Source organism: Tachysurus fulvidraco, chromosome 2 (genome assembly GCF_022655615.1).
Source record: "Tachysurus fulvidraco isolate hzauxx_2018 chromosome 2, HZAU_PFXX_2.0, whole genome shotgun sequence".
NCBI lineage: Eukaryota > Metazoa > Chordata > Actinopteri > Siluriformes > Bagridae > Tachysurus > Tachysurus fulvidraco.
Window position 1 is genome coordinate 40182939 of NC_062519.1, and position 15900 is coordinate 40198838.

A 15900-nucleotide genomic window follows, 5' to 3' on the forward strand; every position below is an offset into this window, starting at 1 on the left:
TTAGTTCTCTCATGCCCAAATATCAGGCTTCAGTGTTCAAACAATGATGTACCATAACGCAGTCTGACATTGTGTAAAACCTGTCTCTTAAAAACAAGTTTATAGCTCCAGTGCTAATGCCTCTTTCCTATTTGAAAACAATGCAGTGGAAAAGTTCTCCTGGAGCAGGAAGGCGAGGCAGCTACTCCGGCCAAAGCTTCCTGTAGCCCGGAAGAGATCAGAGCTGAGATCAAGGCCAAAATCGAGGAGGAAGCCTACAATAAAGGGTATCACCACAGTGTCTTAGATTTCATAAAGACTCATTAGCAAAAAAGGTTCTAGAAAGCTTACAAATAAACAATTTAGTTTGGTTTGCTTTTTACGAACCCACTGGATTTATTGGTCTGATTTATTTATCTGTTATATTGTGCCATGTACGTACAAAAATGTTAAAATTTGTAAAGATCAGGCCAAAGTAGTTGGCAATAATCTATCTGAAAGGCACATCCAAACCATGCCTCATGGACTTGCTCAACTCCATATCAGCTTGCTTGAATGAGGAATTATTGCTAGTTCACATATTTCATCAGCTTTTCTCTTGTGACCTGGACTGCAACTCCTGGCTGGCTCACCAATCCTGAGGTCCAAACCCATTATCATGTTTTGGGAGGTTGAGGTTAGGCATAGTTAATGTAAAGCTAGTGAACTTCCAATGGCATGTACGTTCATGACTAGATGACTCTTAATTCAAAGAGACCGCCAGCTGTGACTCTTATTCTTTATATATTTGAGGGCTGTAAGATGTTAGTGTAGATTTTGACATATGTAGCATTGTACAAACATAAATGGATGAATAGACGAAAGCTTTTATTTGTCCCATACATATTACAGCAGGGATATGCCAGCTTATGGGGCAGTGGTGGCTCAGCTGGTTAAGGCTCTGGGTTGTTCATCTGAGGATCGGGGTTCAAGGCCCGGCACAGCCAATCTGCCACTGCTGGGCCCTTGAGCAAGGCCCTCAACCCTCCCTGCTCCAGGGGCACTGCATAATAGCTGCCCCTGCACTCTGACCCCAAACTCCTCAGTTGGGGTATGTGAAGAAAAGAATTCCACTGTGCTGTAATGTATATGTGGCCATAATAAAAAGGCTTCTATGCCCCACCCCCTTCTTCTTCTTCTTTGTCTTCTTCAATTTTTGCAATTAAAGCACAGGTTCAGCTATTAAACACCCCTGTAGACGATAGGGTTAGAGGGAATTGCTCAAAGGCACAACAGTGATAATTTGGTGGTGTTAGGGCTTGAACCCTGACCCTTAACAACCCAGAGCCTGAACTGTGTGTTGGTTGATGAGTGAATCTGCATCAAATTGTTGGGGCAGTGGTGGCTCAAACAGAGTACCCTGCCAAGATGTGTTGTATTCTTATAGGTTCAAACTCCACCTCAAACTGGAGTGCATCTAGTGTGTCGTCAGTTAACGACTGGATTGGTTCAGACCATGAGTTGCAGATCTTCATAATACAGCTTGAATCAATAAAGCTGAACCATAGTCATGTCTTCTCTTTTGCAACTCTAAACATTTCTATATATTTCTTCTAGAAATTAGGTCATCATGTTTCCTTACTTTCCTACAATGTGTCATGGCTGAGCACCAAAACAACTCGCCCATTGCTAGCATCCCAGACACATACAAACACCTACATGATGGATTCAGAATTATGTATACCTTCTATCCAGCAATCTACATGTGGGCATGTGAATCTTAAATAGTACACATATATCTGTAGGTATCAGGAAGGACTGAAAAGACTCAAAGAGCTTCAGGAAATGAAGGAGGAAGAAGAAAAGGTGGAAGAAAAAGAGATGGAGCTAGAAGAGGTAACTGAAGAAGAGCTGGGAGAGGAAAAAAAGCCAAGCAGGTAAAAAGAAGTTCTGATCTCAGTTTAAAATAGATCACTTGTAGAGAATGTCGATAAATGTTCGTCCTATTTTATTCCTTACATAAAGCATAATGTGTTTTATTCCTATTATACCACAGTGATTTGGTTTGTGTTTACAATTTGAAATGGATTAATGAACACCATGCCATGTTACCTGCCTCTCCACCCCCACTGGAGACAGAAATCACAATATCAAATCTCTCACAATGAGCTGTTACCGTAGGAACCACAGCATATTAGATCAAGTGCAGTACAATAAACTTGATATTAACCTGGAAGTACTCTTGATGTTTAGAAAACAAATCCCTCTGACCAATTAGAGTTGAGAATTAAACAACACTGTGATTACTAAACAAAATAGATTTAAATCGTATCGTCATAAAGTTTCCATGCAGTTTTCTCATGTCCAGCGGCCGCTGCTAGAAAAACCAGAAACGCAATGTATATTTTGTCCATCACTACTAATTTCAACACTTTTTTTTGTTTCTCCAGGTTTGAGCGAGTTCTGGAAGTCCTCGAAAGGACATGTCCCAAGATCTTCAGGAGGAACCGGACTCTATGGATCGTTCTTACTCTGTTCCTAGTAGTGTTTCTTTTAGTCAACATCATAAGCTTCTTCAGCAGCATTTACGCCGATCACGCAGACACGACGGCAGAAAAGCCCAACGTCCCGGGGAAAAAGTTTTTAGGAGTGCGTGTGGGATCGAAGAATCCGAGTCCAGAGTAACACCAAACCTTGTTACGTTCAGAAACCGTCTGAGGAGTTGAGCTTGACTTGAACTTTGGGAACTTGATGTCACGAGGAGACCAATAATTTAAATTTTTTTTTTTTAAAAAAAAAAAAAAAAAAAAAAAAAAAAAGTAAATGGGTAAAAAAAAAAAGCTGTTGTCAGAAACCCTTGTAAGATTTATATCTATATAGTTTGAGATGTAATGATATGAGACAAATGGCACATTTTAATGAGATTGAGATTCCATCAGCACTCGTACTTTACTGTTCTCAGGTTTGTGAGATGTGTCTTCGTTAAGAAATTAAGTGCACCATTTAAGTGCTTTAATTATTGGGATGGGTTTTGAAAATTCATTACTGATGTTTATGTTGTCTGTCTGAGCTGGCATTCCGAGGTACCTTTTTGCGTGCAATATTTGTGCCACACAATTTTTTTTTCTTTGAAAGATCGCAAAAATCAGACTGACGACGTGGTTCGGATCGTGTCCTTGGAGACCGTTGTGTTAGTGTGACGAGAGATTTTCCAAAAAAAAAAAAAAACAACAATTACTTGTTCGTTTCCTAGCACCAGAGGTTTGTCATCGTTTTAGATCATTAATTATTTTTCACGTGTGTTAATGGTTTGTGCCACTGCACTCCTTTTTAATAAAGGGGCCTTCAAAAAGGTTTCACACAGGGTAATGAAACTCAGTACATGGCGATCTCTTTTTCCACTTTTTTTTTATTATTTAATTTCAAATGATTACGGCTCAGTTAACCCGGACACTGTTAGAAGTAAAGTCTTAACCTTGTCCTTCGTTTTCTAGTTCGGTAAACCGAGCGACTGTCATGATGAGCAAACCTCAGATGGTTATAATCTCATGTCAGCATTGCTCCGATGCCATTCTAGGGAAAAAAATCAACAACGGGATGATGTGATTGATCCGATTTATTGTCGCCGTCCCCAAACGAATTATTTTCCATTAACATCCATATTATACCACAGCAATCTGATGATCATAAAGACTTATTTATTAATTAATCAAAATACGCATCCATTTATAGGAGCATTGTACAGTCATGGAACAAATAAAAGAAGTCTCATTACTCTCATGTGTTTGTAGCAGTTAGCAACAATCGTTCCTTCACCATACTCTCTTATTCTCTCTTTCTCTCCCTGACACCTTAATCCAGAGTGGCATATATTTTTGTATTATACAGCTGAGCAGTTGAGGGTTAAGGGTCTTGCTCAAGGGCCCAGGATTGGTAGCTTGGTGGTCTTTGGATTCAAACAAACTCTCAATTGTCTGATCAGTAGATCAATGTCTTAACCCATTCAGTAAGAGTTAATGCATTAACTCACTTTTCATCCATTTATAGTTTATTGCAGAAGAAACATTTGCACACTCAGTTTGAGTATTTTTGCAGCCAGAAAACTCACTCACTCATTTTCTACCGCTTATCCGAACTACCTCGGTAGTGCCTATCCCAGGCGTCATTGGGCATCGAGGCAGGATACACCCTGGACAGAGTGCCAACCCATCGCAGGGCACACACACACACTCTCATTCACTCACACACACTACGGACAATTTTCCAGAGATGCCAATCAACCTACCATGCATGTCTTTGGACCGGGGGAGGAAACCGGAGTACCCGGAGGAAACCCCCGAAGCACGGGGAGAACATGCAAACTCCACACACACAAGGCGGAGGCGGGAATCGAACCCCCGACCCTGGAGGTGTGAGGCGAACGTGCTAACCATTAAGCCACCGTGCCAGAAAACTTAAATTGGTGTAATTCCAAGCACAGGATCCTTCTTTTTAACTCCTACTATACAGTATGTGCTGACTTTCTGTGAGAGTTGGGCTCCAGTTCCACATGTGTGAATGGAAGAGGACTGGGGATGAATGTGTGTTGTGATGTAACACGACACGTCGCGACCCGGAAGCTGCGGAAAATCTGCTGTAAATTTGAGCTTGATTTTGAGAGACTGCTGGATAGATACATTTTTATGTACATGTTATAAATTACATGTTGCCCATTAAAATGTATAGCTTGTGTTATAGTACTCTACTGTAGGTGTACGGGTCATACAGTAAGATTACGAGTTTGAATCCCAGGTTCACCAAGCTACCGCCAATGGGCCCCTTAGCAAGGCCCTTAACACTCAATTGCTCGGTTGCATAAAATAATATACCGCAAAAATCGCAACCGCAAAATGCTAACTTCTGTCACGAAGACTTACCTGTGGAAGAGAATCAACTGCTGCAAAGCGTTTAAAGAAATCAACACTTACAAAACAATCTGTTTCTTATTCATTTAATATGACATCACTCGTCCATTACACAGGTCCCTGTTACTATGGAAATGAAAAACGTATACGTACGAGAACGTTAATATAAATAAACCCGTGATTACTGTAACAGATGAAACGAGCGTTATAACTGATTCAGGAACCGGAATTCTGAACGGACAACTTGAATTGTTTCGTGTTAAGTTTTTATATTGTTGCTATGATAAGATGATGTTAAGCAAACGTCAGCAGAAGAAGAGTGCACAAATTATTCCGATAGAAAAGCTGCTGACTCGCTGACGCGGGGTTATTCATCCTGTGTTCCTGCGTCATTTCCCCTTCAGCGAAATGACAGAGAGTGTGTGTGTGTGTGTGTGTATGTGTGTGTGTGTATTTTGTTGGAAGGAGGCAGTATGTCAGTGAAGGATCACAGGAAGTGTGAAGAACATGTACTTGTTAAAGAAATCTTTTTTTTTTTTTTTAAGCTAATCTTTATCCACCATATCGTGTGTGTGTGTGTGTGTGTGTGTGTGTGTGTGTGTAGGGACCTTTTGAACTCTACTGAAGAAAAAACAATCGCTCCAAAACTTGCTGATCTGGGATTCTTGGATGAACATCATGAATGATTTGGATTATTTATACTTTAAACACATTTACTGAAAGGCTGTATGTCTGTGATGGGATAAATTCGCCTTCCATTTTTGTGTATCATACATCAAAATGAGAACTAAGCGTACGGAAGAACTAAAGTACACTATGTAGGATTGGTCCGTAGATTCGTTTTAGCGAATCTTTCAGATTTGTCACTTAGCACTAATAGCACTTATAGCACTTTTCATATTCTCACAAAGCTACGATTTCTGATCGTCGTATTTCTATGTAAATTATCTTTAAAGCTTCAAACAGACTCGAAGGATTCCCTGAAGCGATAATATGGCGTGTTTTTAGGTCCGAGGTTTCTTCAGCCACCAGCTTTCATCTTGTACAAGCTTTCGGGAAATTTGTACAAGATCTTTACGAAGAAAAACGAAGCTTGGAAAACAATAGCAGGGATCGTTACTGCCTCCAATAAGGGCATAACATGCTGTAATGAATGTAGCTGGTACAGATAAGTCGTTTTTGGTTATAAAATGGGGAGCACGGTGGCTTAGTGGTTAGCACGTTCGCCTCACACCTTGTGTGTGTGGAGTTTGCATGTTCTCCCCGTGTCTCGGGGGTTTCCTCCGGGTACTCCGGTTTCCTCCCCCCGGTCCAAAGACATGCATGGTAGGTTGATTGGCATCTCTGGAAAATTGTCTGTAGTGTGCGTGTGTGTGTGAGTGAATGAGAGTGTGTGTGTGCCCTGCGATGGGTTGGCACTCCATCCAGGGTGTATCCTGCCTCGATGCCCGATGACACCTGAGATAGGCACAGGCTCCCCATGACCCGAGAAGTTCGGATAAGCGGTAGAAAATGAATGAATGAAAGAATGGTTATAAAATTCCATTAGCAAACAACCGATATTCACCTTGATCGGTGTGTTGCTTAATCAGTGAATTATTTAATTCGCTAGTGTTTGAATTTTGGCAGCTACTTTGATGTTCACGACGAGACAAACAAACCACATGACGCTTTACTCACTGGGAGTTTTTCCTGTATGGGGAATTTTCCTGCATCCCTGTATTCAGCAACAACATTGTTTTCTGGTTAATTTTCATTTTACAACAATTTTTTGTTTTTTCACCAAAGCATAAAGAAGTAATTCCTTCTCTACAGTGACCAGTTAGTCATTTATACTGAAGTTCAAATTTCCTAGATACGAGTTTGCCGCAAACAGATCTTGTTCTTTTCTTGGTAAAGGGAAATACTGTACTGTAATTAAGAATGTTACAGATACCATGGAGAGAGGGATAGAGCGAGAGAGAGAGAGAGATTACACTAACAAGATGAGGGAATATTCCACTTATCTTTTGTACAAAAGCTAAACAAACAGTCCTCAGGTCTTCTGGGAAAAGCTTCAAAGACTTGTTTATTCTATAGAGGATCCAAAAAAGCCACAACTCTGTCTCTCAAAAAACCTGACTGTGGTTATGGGGTGCTAAAATTTTTACCTCATACCATTACACACCTTTTTATCCCCCGAAAAGTCGATCATGTATAAAAGGTACAGTCAGTCAGAAGGGTCAGTTATCAGACCACCATCGTCACCGCTGATCGGCCAGGGATCCCTCCTGACCTCATCAGATGCAGGCTCATTTCCTTCTGTTTCCTCTTCCCTGGCACTGTGGCCTCGCCGTGACATGCTGTACAGGGGATTTGTGATATAACCGCCCCTTCTATCTCCCGCCCTTCTGCCCCAGGGGAGATCCCCACTCACTATAACTCCCGGACACGCTCTTGTCAGGACACGGCCCGTCTCCCAGCACTCGGAGAGGACAGACTCACGGACACGGACTCATCCATGGCCAAGTCTGTGATGCTGTTGATGCTCTTGGCTCAGTTTGTCACCTCGGCTCCGCTTATCGATGTCTCACAGATCCGAGGTAGGTTACTTTTTTTTTTTGCTAACAGAAATTTTATCTGTAAAGAATTTCAATTGTGTGACTGCAGTGCTGTAATTACACAGCTCACAGTACAGTACATGCAAATATTCCAACATCGACAGACCAACAAACGTACATCAGCTTCCATGGATGGAGAAGATCTTGCCTAGAACCCAGTGGTTCTCTTTGGAACTGTTTCTGAAAGTGAAATTCTTTATGTTGGAGTTATTGGAGATGATGTTGGAGGTGTATCTTTGTTGCTGTTTATCGTTCTCCCAAAGCTAACAAATAAATAGGTCAAAAAAAATGAATCAATCAATCAAGTTTGCTTAAGAACCCTAACAGCATCTTCATTAATGTTCCTTATGTTCCCGAATTTCTGTGTGAACCTTTGTTGTAACTGGAATTCTTTGTTTTCTCAGATGTACGCCATCGGGAAAGGACAAATAAAAAAAAAAAAAGATTTAATCTAGAACCATAAAAGTTTGTCTTGGCTTTTCTCACTCTTTCTCAAGGAACTGTTTAAGGTTCTGAGGTTCGAGGGTTTCCGTATCCGGAGAGTGTTTCCAGTAAAACCTCTTAATAAATATAAATACTCTTAAATACCAACTTCCTTGGAAACTTCTCTGAATCTCTTTTACGTTGTAGCCTTTATAATTTCAGCCCTCGGAGTTCTCTGAAATTCATGTACAAAAATGTTGAAGCTACTGTAGAGCCTTCATTTTGTTTCTCTACCCCCCTTTTTTCAAGCAGAACCATTGTAGGAAGCCAAGAAGTTAACAGGTTTTGTTTTCCAGATTTTGTTTAGCAAATAAATAAATAGCCCAAAAGAAAATTGTCCACTACCAGAAGAACCCTTTAGGATGTTGGTTCTTAGTCTGAGAAGGATTGAGAGCAGTAAACAACACATCAGTTTGTTCTTATCGTAAACTCAGGCTAGTTAAAGGTTCTTAGATTTCTGAAGTGCTTCTGCATGAAGCTAAAATATTTCCTATCTGTTTATTTATTTGTGTATTTTTTTTCCCCCTCTCAAACAGTTTACCCTGAACACGGCAGCGTGGCCGGCGTGTTCCACGCGTGGCTCTCCAAAGGCTACGTCTTCAGCGCTTCCGAAGCGAGAGACGTGTGTGAGCGTCTGGGTGTGACCATAGCGGACAAGTCGCAGGTGGAGAAAGCTCTCGCTCTGGGCTTCGAGACATGCAAGTATGACCTGTGATGATCTCAGTACGGTCCATAGGTCCGATGTACCGAAACATGTCTCTCATGCACCTTTCTCCTGTCCTGAAGGTTCGGTTGGATCAATGAACAAGTCGCTGTTGTTCCCAGGATCCAAGCCAAAGAATCCTGTGGTAAAAACCAACTTGGGCTCATTACCTGGCGTGCACCTGTCAGCTCGGCGTTCGACGTCTACTGTTTCAACTCGACAGGTAACTCATAGAATAGAATCCTAATTATAAAAGATTGCGAAAATATTCACCCCCGGTGCTGTGAAATCCTTAAATTCTTTCTAAGGCAGGCTTCTCTTATTTATATAGATTAAATATACTCTAATTAATGACATAAGATTTAAAATCATGGCAAAATGCTTTGTACACTAAGATAAGAAACACTTAAAAAAAAAATGTTGATTATATTAAAATTAAAAACACAATATTTAAATGAACACATTAACTGTTTTTGGGTTCCAAATTGAGGGTTTATGTACCAATAGCTCGAAAATCTCCAATTATTCAGCACTATTAATCCAATAGAGAAATATCAGGCACATTAGATATGTAAATATCATTAAACTGCACTTAATTGTGTACTGCAGTCTTACAGGAGTAAGCGACACACACACAGCGACCTTGTCCGATCTTCTCTCTCTCTTGGCATCACAGTAAAACAGGGCATAGAGCGCTTCCATTAAATGAGAAACTTTTAAACGGCAATTCAGCCAAAACTAATTTCCTCCCGAAATGTCAGAGGAAATCAGTGGGCTGTTGATGATAGATTGATTTCACTGCAGATTATGAAGCTCACTTGGACTCGCCCGAGGAGAATCCGAGCACCGCCGTATCTCCTACAGCTCACACGTCTCGAGCTCAATCCAAACTGGCAAAAACGACTCGTTCAGCATCACGGGATGATCTGCAGTCAACTTCCACTAGTTTTCCTGAATCTGTGGACCGGTTATTAGTGAACGATTCACATGTGAACGACTCATCTGTAAACGACTCATCTGTAAACGACTCACCTGAATCACAGGCCTTTAGCAAGACAAGCCGTACCACTGCAGGTATTTAATATAAATGTTTTATTTTTTTATTTATTCACTTGGTCTACATTTTTAAGTGCAAATGTAACACGTTTCTTCTCTATCGCTGCTCTCTTGTCGTCCTAGTTGGGCTGATCGCTTTGCTCACGACCGTCTTCGCTTTCCTGTTGCTCGCCGTTGCTGCCGTCTGTTACCTCAAAAAGTAAGTGATGGTTTAATTACCGAAATCGATACGACAGTAAATCTGTTTGTTTTGAAAACCTACAGTATGCTGCAGTTATAGAAATGCGTGACTTTGTGCACTTTTTTCTTTTAAATCATCATCACTGTAGGAACAAAGTGGGCCGGTGGAACAAAAGCGATCAGAGAGACAGATCAGAGACTGAAATTTGTGAAAAAACTCGAAAGGAGTCTCAGGCTGAGGTGAAAAACCAGCACAAAATGACGTCGAACACAGACGACATCAGCATCACCATCAAGACAGAGGAAGAGAACGGAACGTCTTCTCGACCAGCGACGACAGACAAACCCTCGCTCTGAGCTCCACGTCGGCTGGAACGCCTTCGTGCAAATCTATTTATTTATTTGTTTAACTGAACAATCTTTTTTTTTTTTCTTTCATATTCTTCTGCTTTGACTTGTATTGTGTGTGGCATTTTATTTCCTTTTGATATCGTTTTACATTTCTAGTGATATTTTGTATTTGTACAGTAGATACATGTTTATGAAAATAAACAAGTCAGATTTTTTTTAAATAAATATTTTTTCCCCGGAAGTAGACATTCAAAATGATGATAAAGATAAAAGTAAAAAAAAAAGATAAAAAATAAATGATTTAAAAAACCTTCAGTGATTCGAGTTTCCTTTCAAGCAACTTTCCCTCCACTTTAAATAAATAAATAATAAAAATAAATAAATAAATAATCACTCTTTAAATGTGACCACTCGTACGCCGTATCTGAAGCTCCTTCAAAAACCCCGAGTGTCTGTTCGTTCAATAGAAACCGTGTGGGTGCCAATACTTTTGAAACCAACTCTATAGCAGTAAAAAAAATCTGCTCTACTTATTAAAACATGTTTGAAATAACGTTATTACGCCAAACGCACTTTTCCAATACCTTAAAACGCTCAAGATCGCTCACTGCACATGTTGTTCTTTTAGAGTCATCTCTAGGAAGGGTGCCAATAATTTTGGAATCAACTGCAAGCACCTGACATTAACTTTAATTGGGCTATAAAAGATTTTTTTCAGACTTTTTTCTTTCTGTCCTCCTAGAAAACAATTTATTTATTGTTATAACAATATAAAGATACATTTTCTTTCTTTTCTCTGTGTACTATTCAGCATTTAAATAAAGGATAACATGCTATATATCTTTATATACATTATGTGCAATAACGTAGGAGTTCTGAGATCGATGGAGGAAAAAGGCCACTAGATGCAGCAGAACAGACAACACATCAGCTACAGTATATCGTTACGCTGTTTTCAATTTCTTCTAGTATCTTATACGTTCAGGAAAGGGTTCCTGGGATCTAGATCGGGTTCTAGATCTTGTTCTGGTGTTGGTGAGAATCTAGTCCCTGTGTGTGTGTGTGTGTGTGTGTGTGTGTATAAAAATAATAACGCAAATACTCCACATCCAAAACAATCTGTTTCTGCCACAGAGGAGAAAAACGAGATTAAATAATTGTGCCTTTATATTTTGCGGTTTTAGATTTTGTCTTCGTGATTGATATTGACCTTTGTCCAAATTTTTTTTTTTTCTTTCTCCATGTATGAAACAGGCTTCCATGCAAAACCATTCTAAAAGCTAATCTACAGTTTTCCGGGTTTCAAGTCATCGATTAAGTTGGATCGCTTACAGCAGGGGGCGCCGTTGCGTCGGATTTCTCCTGCGCGTCTCGCCGGCCCCTGACGCGCTTCATCTCTGAGGACGTACTGCTTAGTGCAGAACCACAGGCCACGATGAACACGCATGCAGACCTGGACTCACATGGAAGACTTACAGTGTGGATTACAGTGTGGCAGGGTTTTTGTTTTGTTTTTAAAATCCCCCACTAACCGAGCAGCAGCAATTTAATAATACCTGATGTGTGCAGTTTTGTGTACAAGGCAGCATGCAAGTGTGAGTGTATGGCTAAAGTCTTATGGCAGTGTGTGTGTCTTGCTCTGACTACATCTGCGAGCCCAGGGCCTCGGATTTCACCACATCCACCAGGAAGCTGAGTTCGTTACACAGCGTCTCGTGTCTGTAGGCCATGCGGATCTGCGCCACGTTGGTGCGCCGGATGTCGTTCCCTTCGGGGCCGTCCTTCAAATAGTTGGCTCCGAGGAAGTACTTTTTCTCCTGTTGAATTAGTAAAATAATAATATTAGTAATAATATAAAATCCCTTCCTAGTAAAACATACGACATACAGTCTAATAAGGGCAGTGTACAGTATTAACACTTAACTCTAGCTACTTATAAAACACACATAAATTAACAGAAGAACTATTTTGCTGATCATTAGTTTTTATAATAGTATTAATACAACAAAAGGGAATGATGTAATAAACAGGATGTCAATGGAGGAACAACACGTGTGAGTATTTATTTATTTATTTATTTATTTATTTATTTTCCCCCTCAAATTAACACTGGATAAACGTGTAAAAAACGGTGCTCCCTGCTGCTTTCAATTGGGTCCTGACCTTTTGGAAACCCTGTATAATATACGTATATAAAATAAATGGTATAATAAATAACCAAAAGCCGGTTTCTTTTTTCCTCGCTTTTGGATGGCTGTCATGTTATATTTAGTATATTTCTAATAATTTAAGGCGGGGTCTCTGATTTTTGAGAAATGCTTCAGAAAACCGAATAATAAACAAAAATCAAAACAAACGCGTAGCCAATGAGCAGAAAGGGGCGTGTCTTGTCTATATGGGCGGAGAGTGTGTTCAGTGTGCATGTGTGATATTAGCAGAAAGCAGTTTTAACATCGACATGGAGGATAAAAACAAAGAAAGAAAGAGAAGAAAGACTTACGATAAGGTAAGAAGTAGGACGTGTTAATATAGGATCAGCTTTCCAGCGCTGGAGAGAACTGAAGGAGCAGGAAGTTGGCCACATATTCACAGGTTGGAGTTTCCCGAGTCAATAACTCCTGAGCTAAACGCTGTTACTACACAAATAACACCTCTTTTCTATCGTAGTAATGTAGAGAGGCAGCTACAACCGCGTTTTGTGTAGTAACAGCGTTTAGCTCAGGAGTTATCGACTCGGGAAACTCCGACCTGTGAATATGTGGCCGACTTTACTTAAGACGCCGAGGCGCTTTTTTCCTTCTCGATAGGTGAGTAACGTTGGTTTTGCTTTGTTACACAGAACTAATATATGCCTTTGTCCTTTACATCATTATGCTTGTGTGTCATTTTTGCTTGTTTGTTTATCTGCAATCGTATTGTTCTTCCCTTCAGCTATGATAAAGACACGTTTCTTTCCATTAGTTGCCTGGGTTACGTATGTATGTGTGGGCGGAGCTATCGATACAGGGGTGGGACCCGTTTGGGTTAGGGGCGTGTTTGTTTTGGTGATTTTATATGTCAACATTGGCTTTCAAACTTCAGAGACCGCACCTTTAATATGCTTATTATTAGACTTATACGTTACCTGGTGAGAGAGGCCGCTCTGCAGCACGCTGTTTCTGGCGATTTCGCATAAATCACATGTGCTCAGCTTCCAGAGCTGGGCTGCTATTGCGTACTCCTCCATTAACGCTTCCTAGAACACACGACAGCAACTCGAGTGAAGTTGATGATGCTACTTTTTTAAATGATGCTTGATACTGAAGTGCAGATCAATGTGCAATGATGCAAACTTTTGACTTCTGAAGTCTCTGCTGCTAAAATTCTAGTTGTATGTTATAAAATTAAGTAACACTTAAAATAATAATAATAATAAACGCATTTGTAATTTGAAGATTCATTATACAGTGTAATTAAAGAGAGGGTGGTGTGATGAAGCAGTTACTGTATGATTTTAAGGGGTGCAACACACTCTCGCACAATGCGCACACACACACTCGCACAACGCGCAACGCACACACACTCGCACAACACGCACTCTCGCACAACGCACCCACACTCACACAACGCACACACACTCACACAACGCGCACACACACACTCGCACAACGCGCAACGCACACACTCGCACAACGCGCAACGCACACACTCGCACAACGCGCAACGCACACACACTCGCACAACGCGCAACGCACAAAACCCTCGCGCAACGCACACACACTCGCACAACACGCAACGCACACACACTCGCACAACGCACACACACTACGCACAACGCACACACACTACGCACAACGCACACACACTACGCACAACGCACACACACTACGCACAACGCACACACACTACGCACATTCTCGCACTACGCACACTCTCGCACTACGCACACTACGCACACTCGCACTACGCGCACTGCACACACACTCGCACTACGCGCACACGCACTCGCACTACGCACACACGCACTCGCACTACGCACACACGCACTCGCACTACGCACACACGCACTCCGCGCACACGCACTCGCACTACGCGCACACGCACTCGCACTACGCACACACGCACTCCGCGCACACGCACTCGCACTACGCACACACGCACTCGCACTACGCACACACGCACTCCGCGCACACGCACTCGCACTACGCGCACACGCACTCGCACTACGCGCACACACACTCGCACTACGCGCACACACACTCGCACTACGCACACACACACTCGCACTACGCACACACACACTCGCACAACGCGCACACTCGACACTACGCGCACACACACACTCGACACTACGCGCACACACACACTCGACACTACGCGCACACACACACTCGACACTACGCGCACACACACACTCGACACTACGCGCGCACACTCGACACTACGCGCGCACACTCGACACTACGCGCGCACACTCGACACTACGCGCACACACTCGACACTACGCGCACACACTCGACACTACGCGCACACACTCGACACTACGCGCACACACTCGCACAACACGCAACGCACACACACTCGCACAACGCACACACACTCGCACAACGCACACACACTCGCACAACGCACACACACTCGCACAACGCACACACACTCGCACAACGCACACACACTCGCACAACGCACACACACTCACACAACGCACACACACTCACACAACGCACACACACTCACACACTCACACAACGCACACACACTCACACAACGCACACACACTCACACAACGCACACACACTCACACAACGCACACACACTCACACAACGCACACACACTCACACACTCACACAATGCACACACACTCACACCCCCAAAAAAATCTAAGGAACAGAAGCTGTGTACTACTTGCAGGTTCTGACCTTGGTGTAGTGGAACTGCATGGGGTCATCAGTGGACAGAGACACACACAGACCCTTGTGCAGGAACTCTCGCAGCGGGTTCTTCGAGTACTCCAAGAACAGGCTGTTGTTACTGAGGGGGGACATGGCGATGGGCACCTGGGCCAGGTAATACAGGTACTGCAGGACGGGGCTCTAAGAAGACAGGCGCGCACACACACACACACACACACACATTAACCCACATAATTTTACTTCCACAATATGCTAACTGACCCCATCATCATCATCATCATCATCATGATAGAAAATAAGAATTTGGCTTTAATTCACCACCTGATACATAGATTTCAGCTACACCAGCAAAATACTAAAAATAAACATTTCTTTTGTACATACAAGTAGTTAAAAATACTATTAAAAAAATATTTTAAAAAAATTAATTATTTAAAAAAAGGTTTCAAGGGGGACACGGTGGCTTAGTGGTTAGCACGTTCGCCTCACACCTCCAGGGTTGGGGGTTCGATTCCCGCCTCCGCCTTGTGTGTGTGTGGAGTTTGCATGTTCTCCCCGTGCCTCGGGGGTTTCCTCCGGGTACTCCGGTTTCCTCCCCCGGTCCAAAGACATGCATGGTAGGTTGATTGGCATCTCTGGAAAATTGTCCATAGTGTGTGATTGTGTGAGTGAATGAGAGTGTGAGTGTGTGTGTGCCCTGCGATGGGTTGGCACTCCGTTCAGGGTGTATCCTGCCTCGATGCCCGATGACACCTGAGATAGACACAGGCTC

The 15900-nt window shown here is 42.2% G+C and overlaps 3 protein-coding genes and 1 long non-coding RNA gene across 16 annotated transcripts in view; 3 read left to right on the forward strand and 1 right to left on the reverse strand.

Annotated features, from left to right (window-relative positions):
• mrvi1 (murine retrovirus integration site 1 homolog) overlaps positions 1-3738 on the forward strand; it is a 38681-nt gene extending 34943 nt beyond the window's left edge. For all 3 annotated transcript variants that reach the window (XM_047810236.1, XM_047810235.1, XM_047810238.1), the window contains 3 exons: positions 147-266; positions 1764-1895; positions 2409-3738. In XM_047810236.1, coding sequence (XP_047666192.1) covers positions 147-266; positions 1764-1895; positions 2409-2643 — 487 coding nt within the window. In that variant the 3' untranslated portion in view covers positions 2644-3738. The remainder of the gene's footprint in view (positions 1-146; positions 267-1763; positions 1896-2408) is intronic.
• A 3361-nt stretch (positions 3739-7099) lies between these two features.
• lyve1a (lymphatic vessel endothelial hyaluronic receptor 1a) lies at positions 7100-10460 on the forward strand. The gene is made up of 6 exons (XM_027153168.2): positions 7100-7444; positions 8482-8647; positions 8732-8871; positions 9453-9722; positions 9828-9903; positions 10034-10460. The coding sequence occupies exons 1-6, from the start codon at positions 7363-7365 to the stop codon at positions 10239-10241; spliced, it is 942 nt and encodes a 313-aa protein (XP_027008969.1). The 5' UTR covers positions 7100-7362; the 3' UTR covers positions 10242-10460.
• Positions 10461-11116: 656 nt separating this feature from the next.
• Positions 11117-15900, forward strand: part of LOC125140711 — a 7359-nt gene continuing 2575 nt past the window's right edge. Inside the window, exon 1 of the long non-coding RNA XR_007139921.1 lies at positions 11117-11313. This is a non-coding gene — a long non-coding RNA (uncharacterized LOC125140711). The remainder of the gene's footprint in view (positions 11314-15900) is intronic.
• The window catches only part of ampd3a (adenosine monophosphate deaminase 3a), a 23285-nt gene continuing 19119 nt past the window's right edge, over positions 11735-15900 (reverse strand). For all 11 annotated transcript variants that reach the window (XM_027153160.2, XM_027153155.2, XM_027153166.2 and 8 more), the window contains 3 exons: positions 15135-15308; positions 13360-13470; positions 11735-12052 (listed from right to left, as the gene is read on the reverse strand). In XM_027153160.2, the coding sequence (XP_027008961.1) occupies positions 11879-12052; positions 13360-13470; positions 15135-15308 (459 nt within the window). In that variant the 3' untranslated portion in view covers positions 11735-11878. The remainder of the gene's footprint in view (positions 12053-13359; positions 13471-15134; positions 15309-15900) is intronic.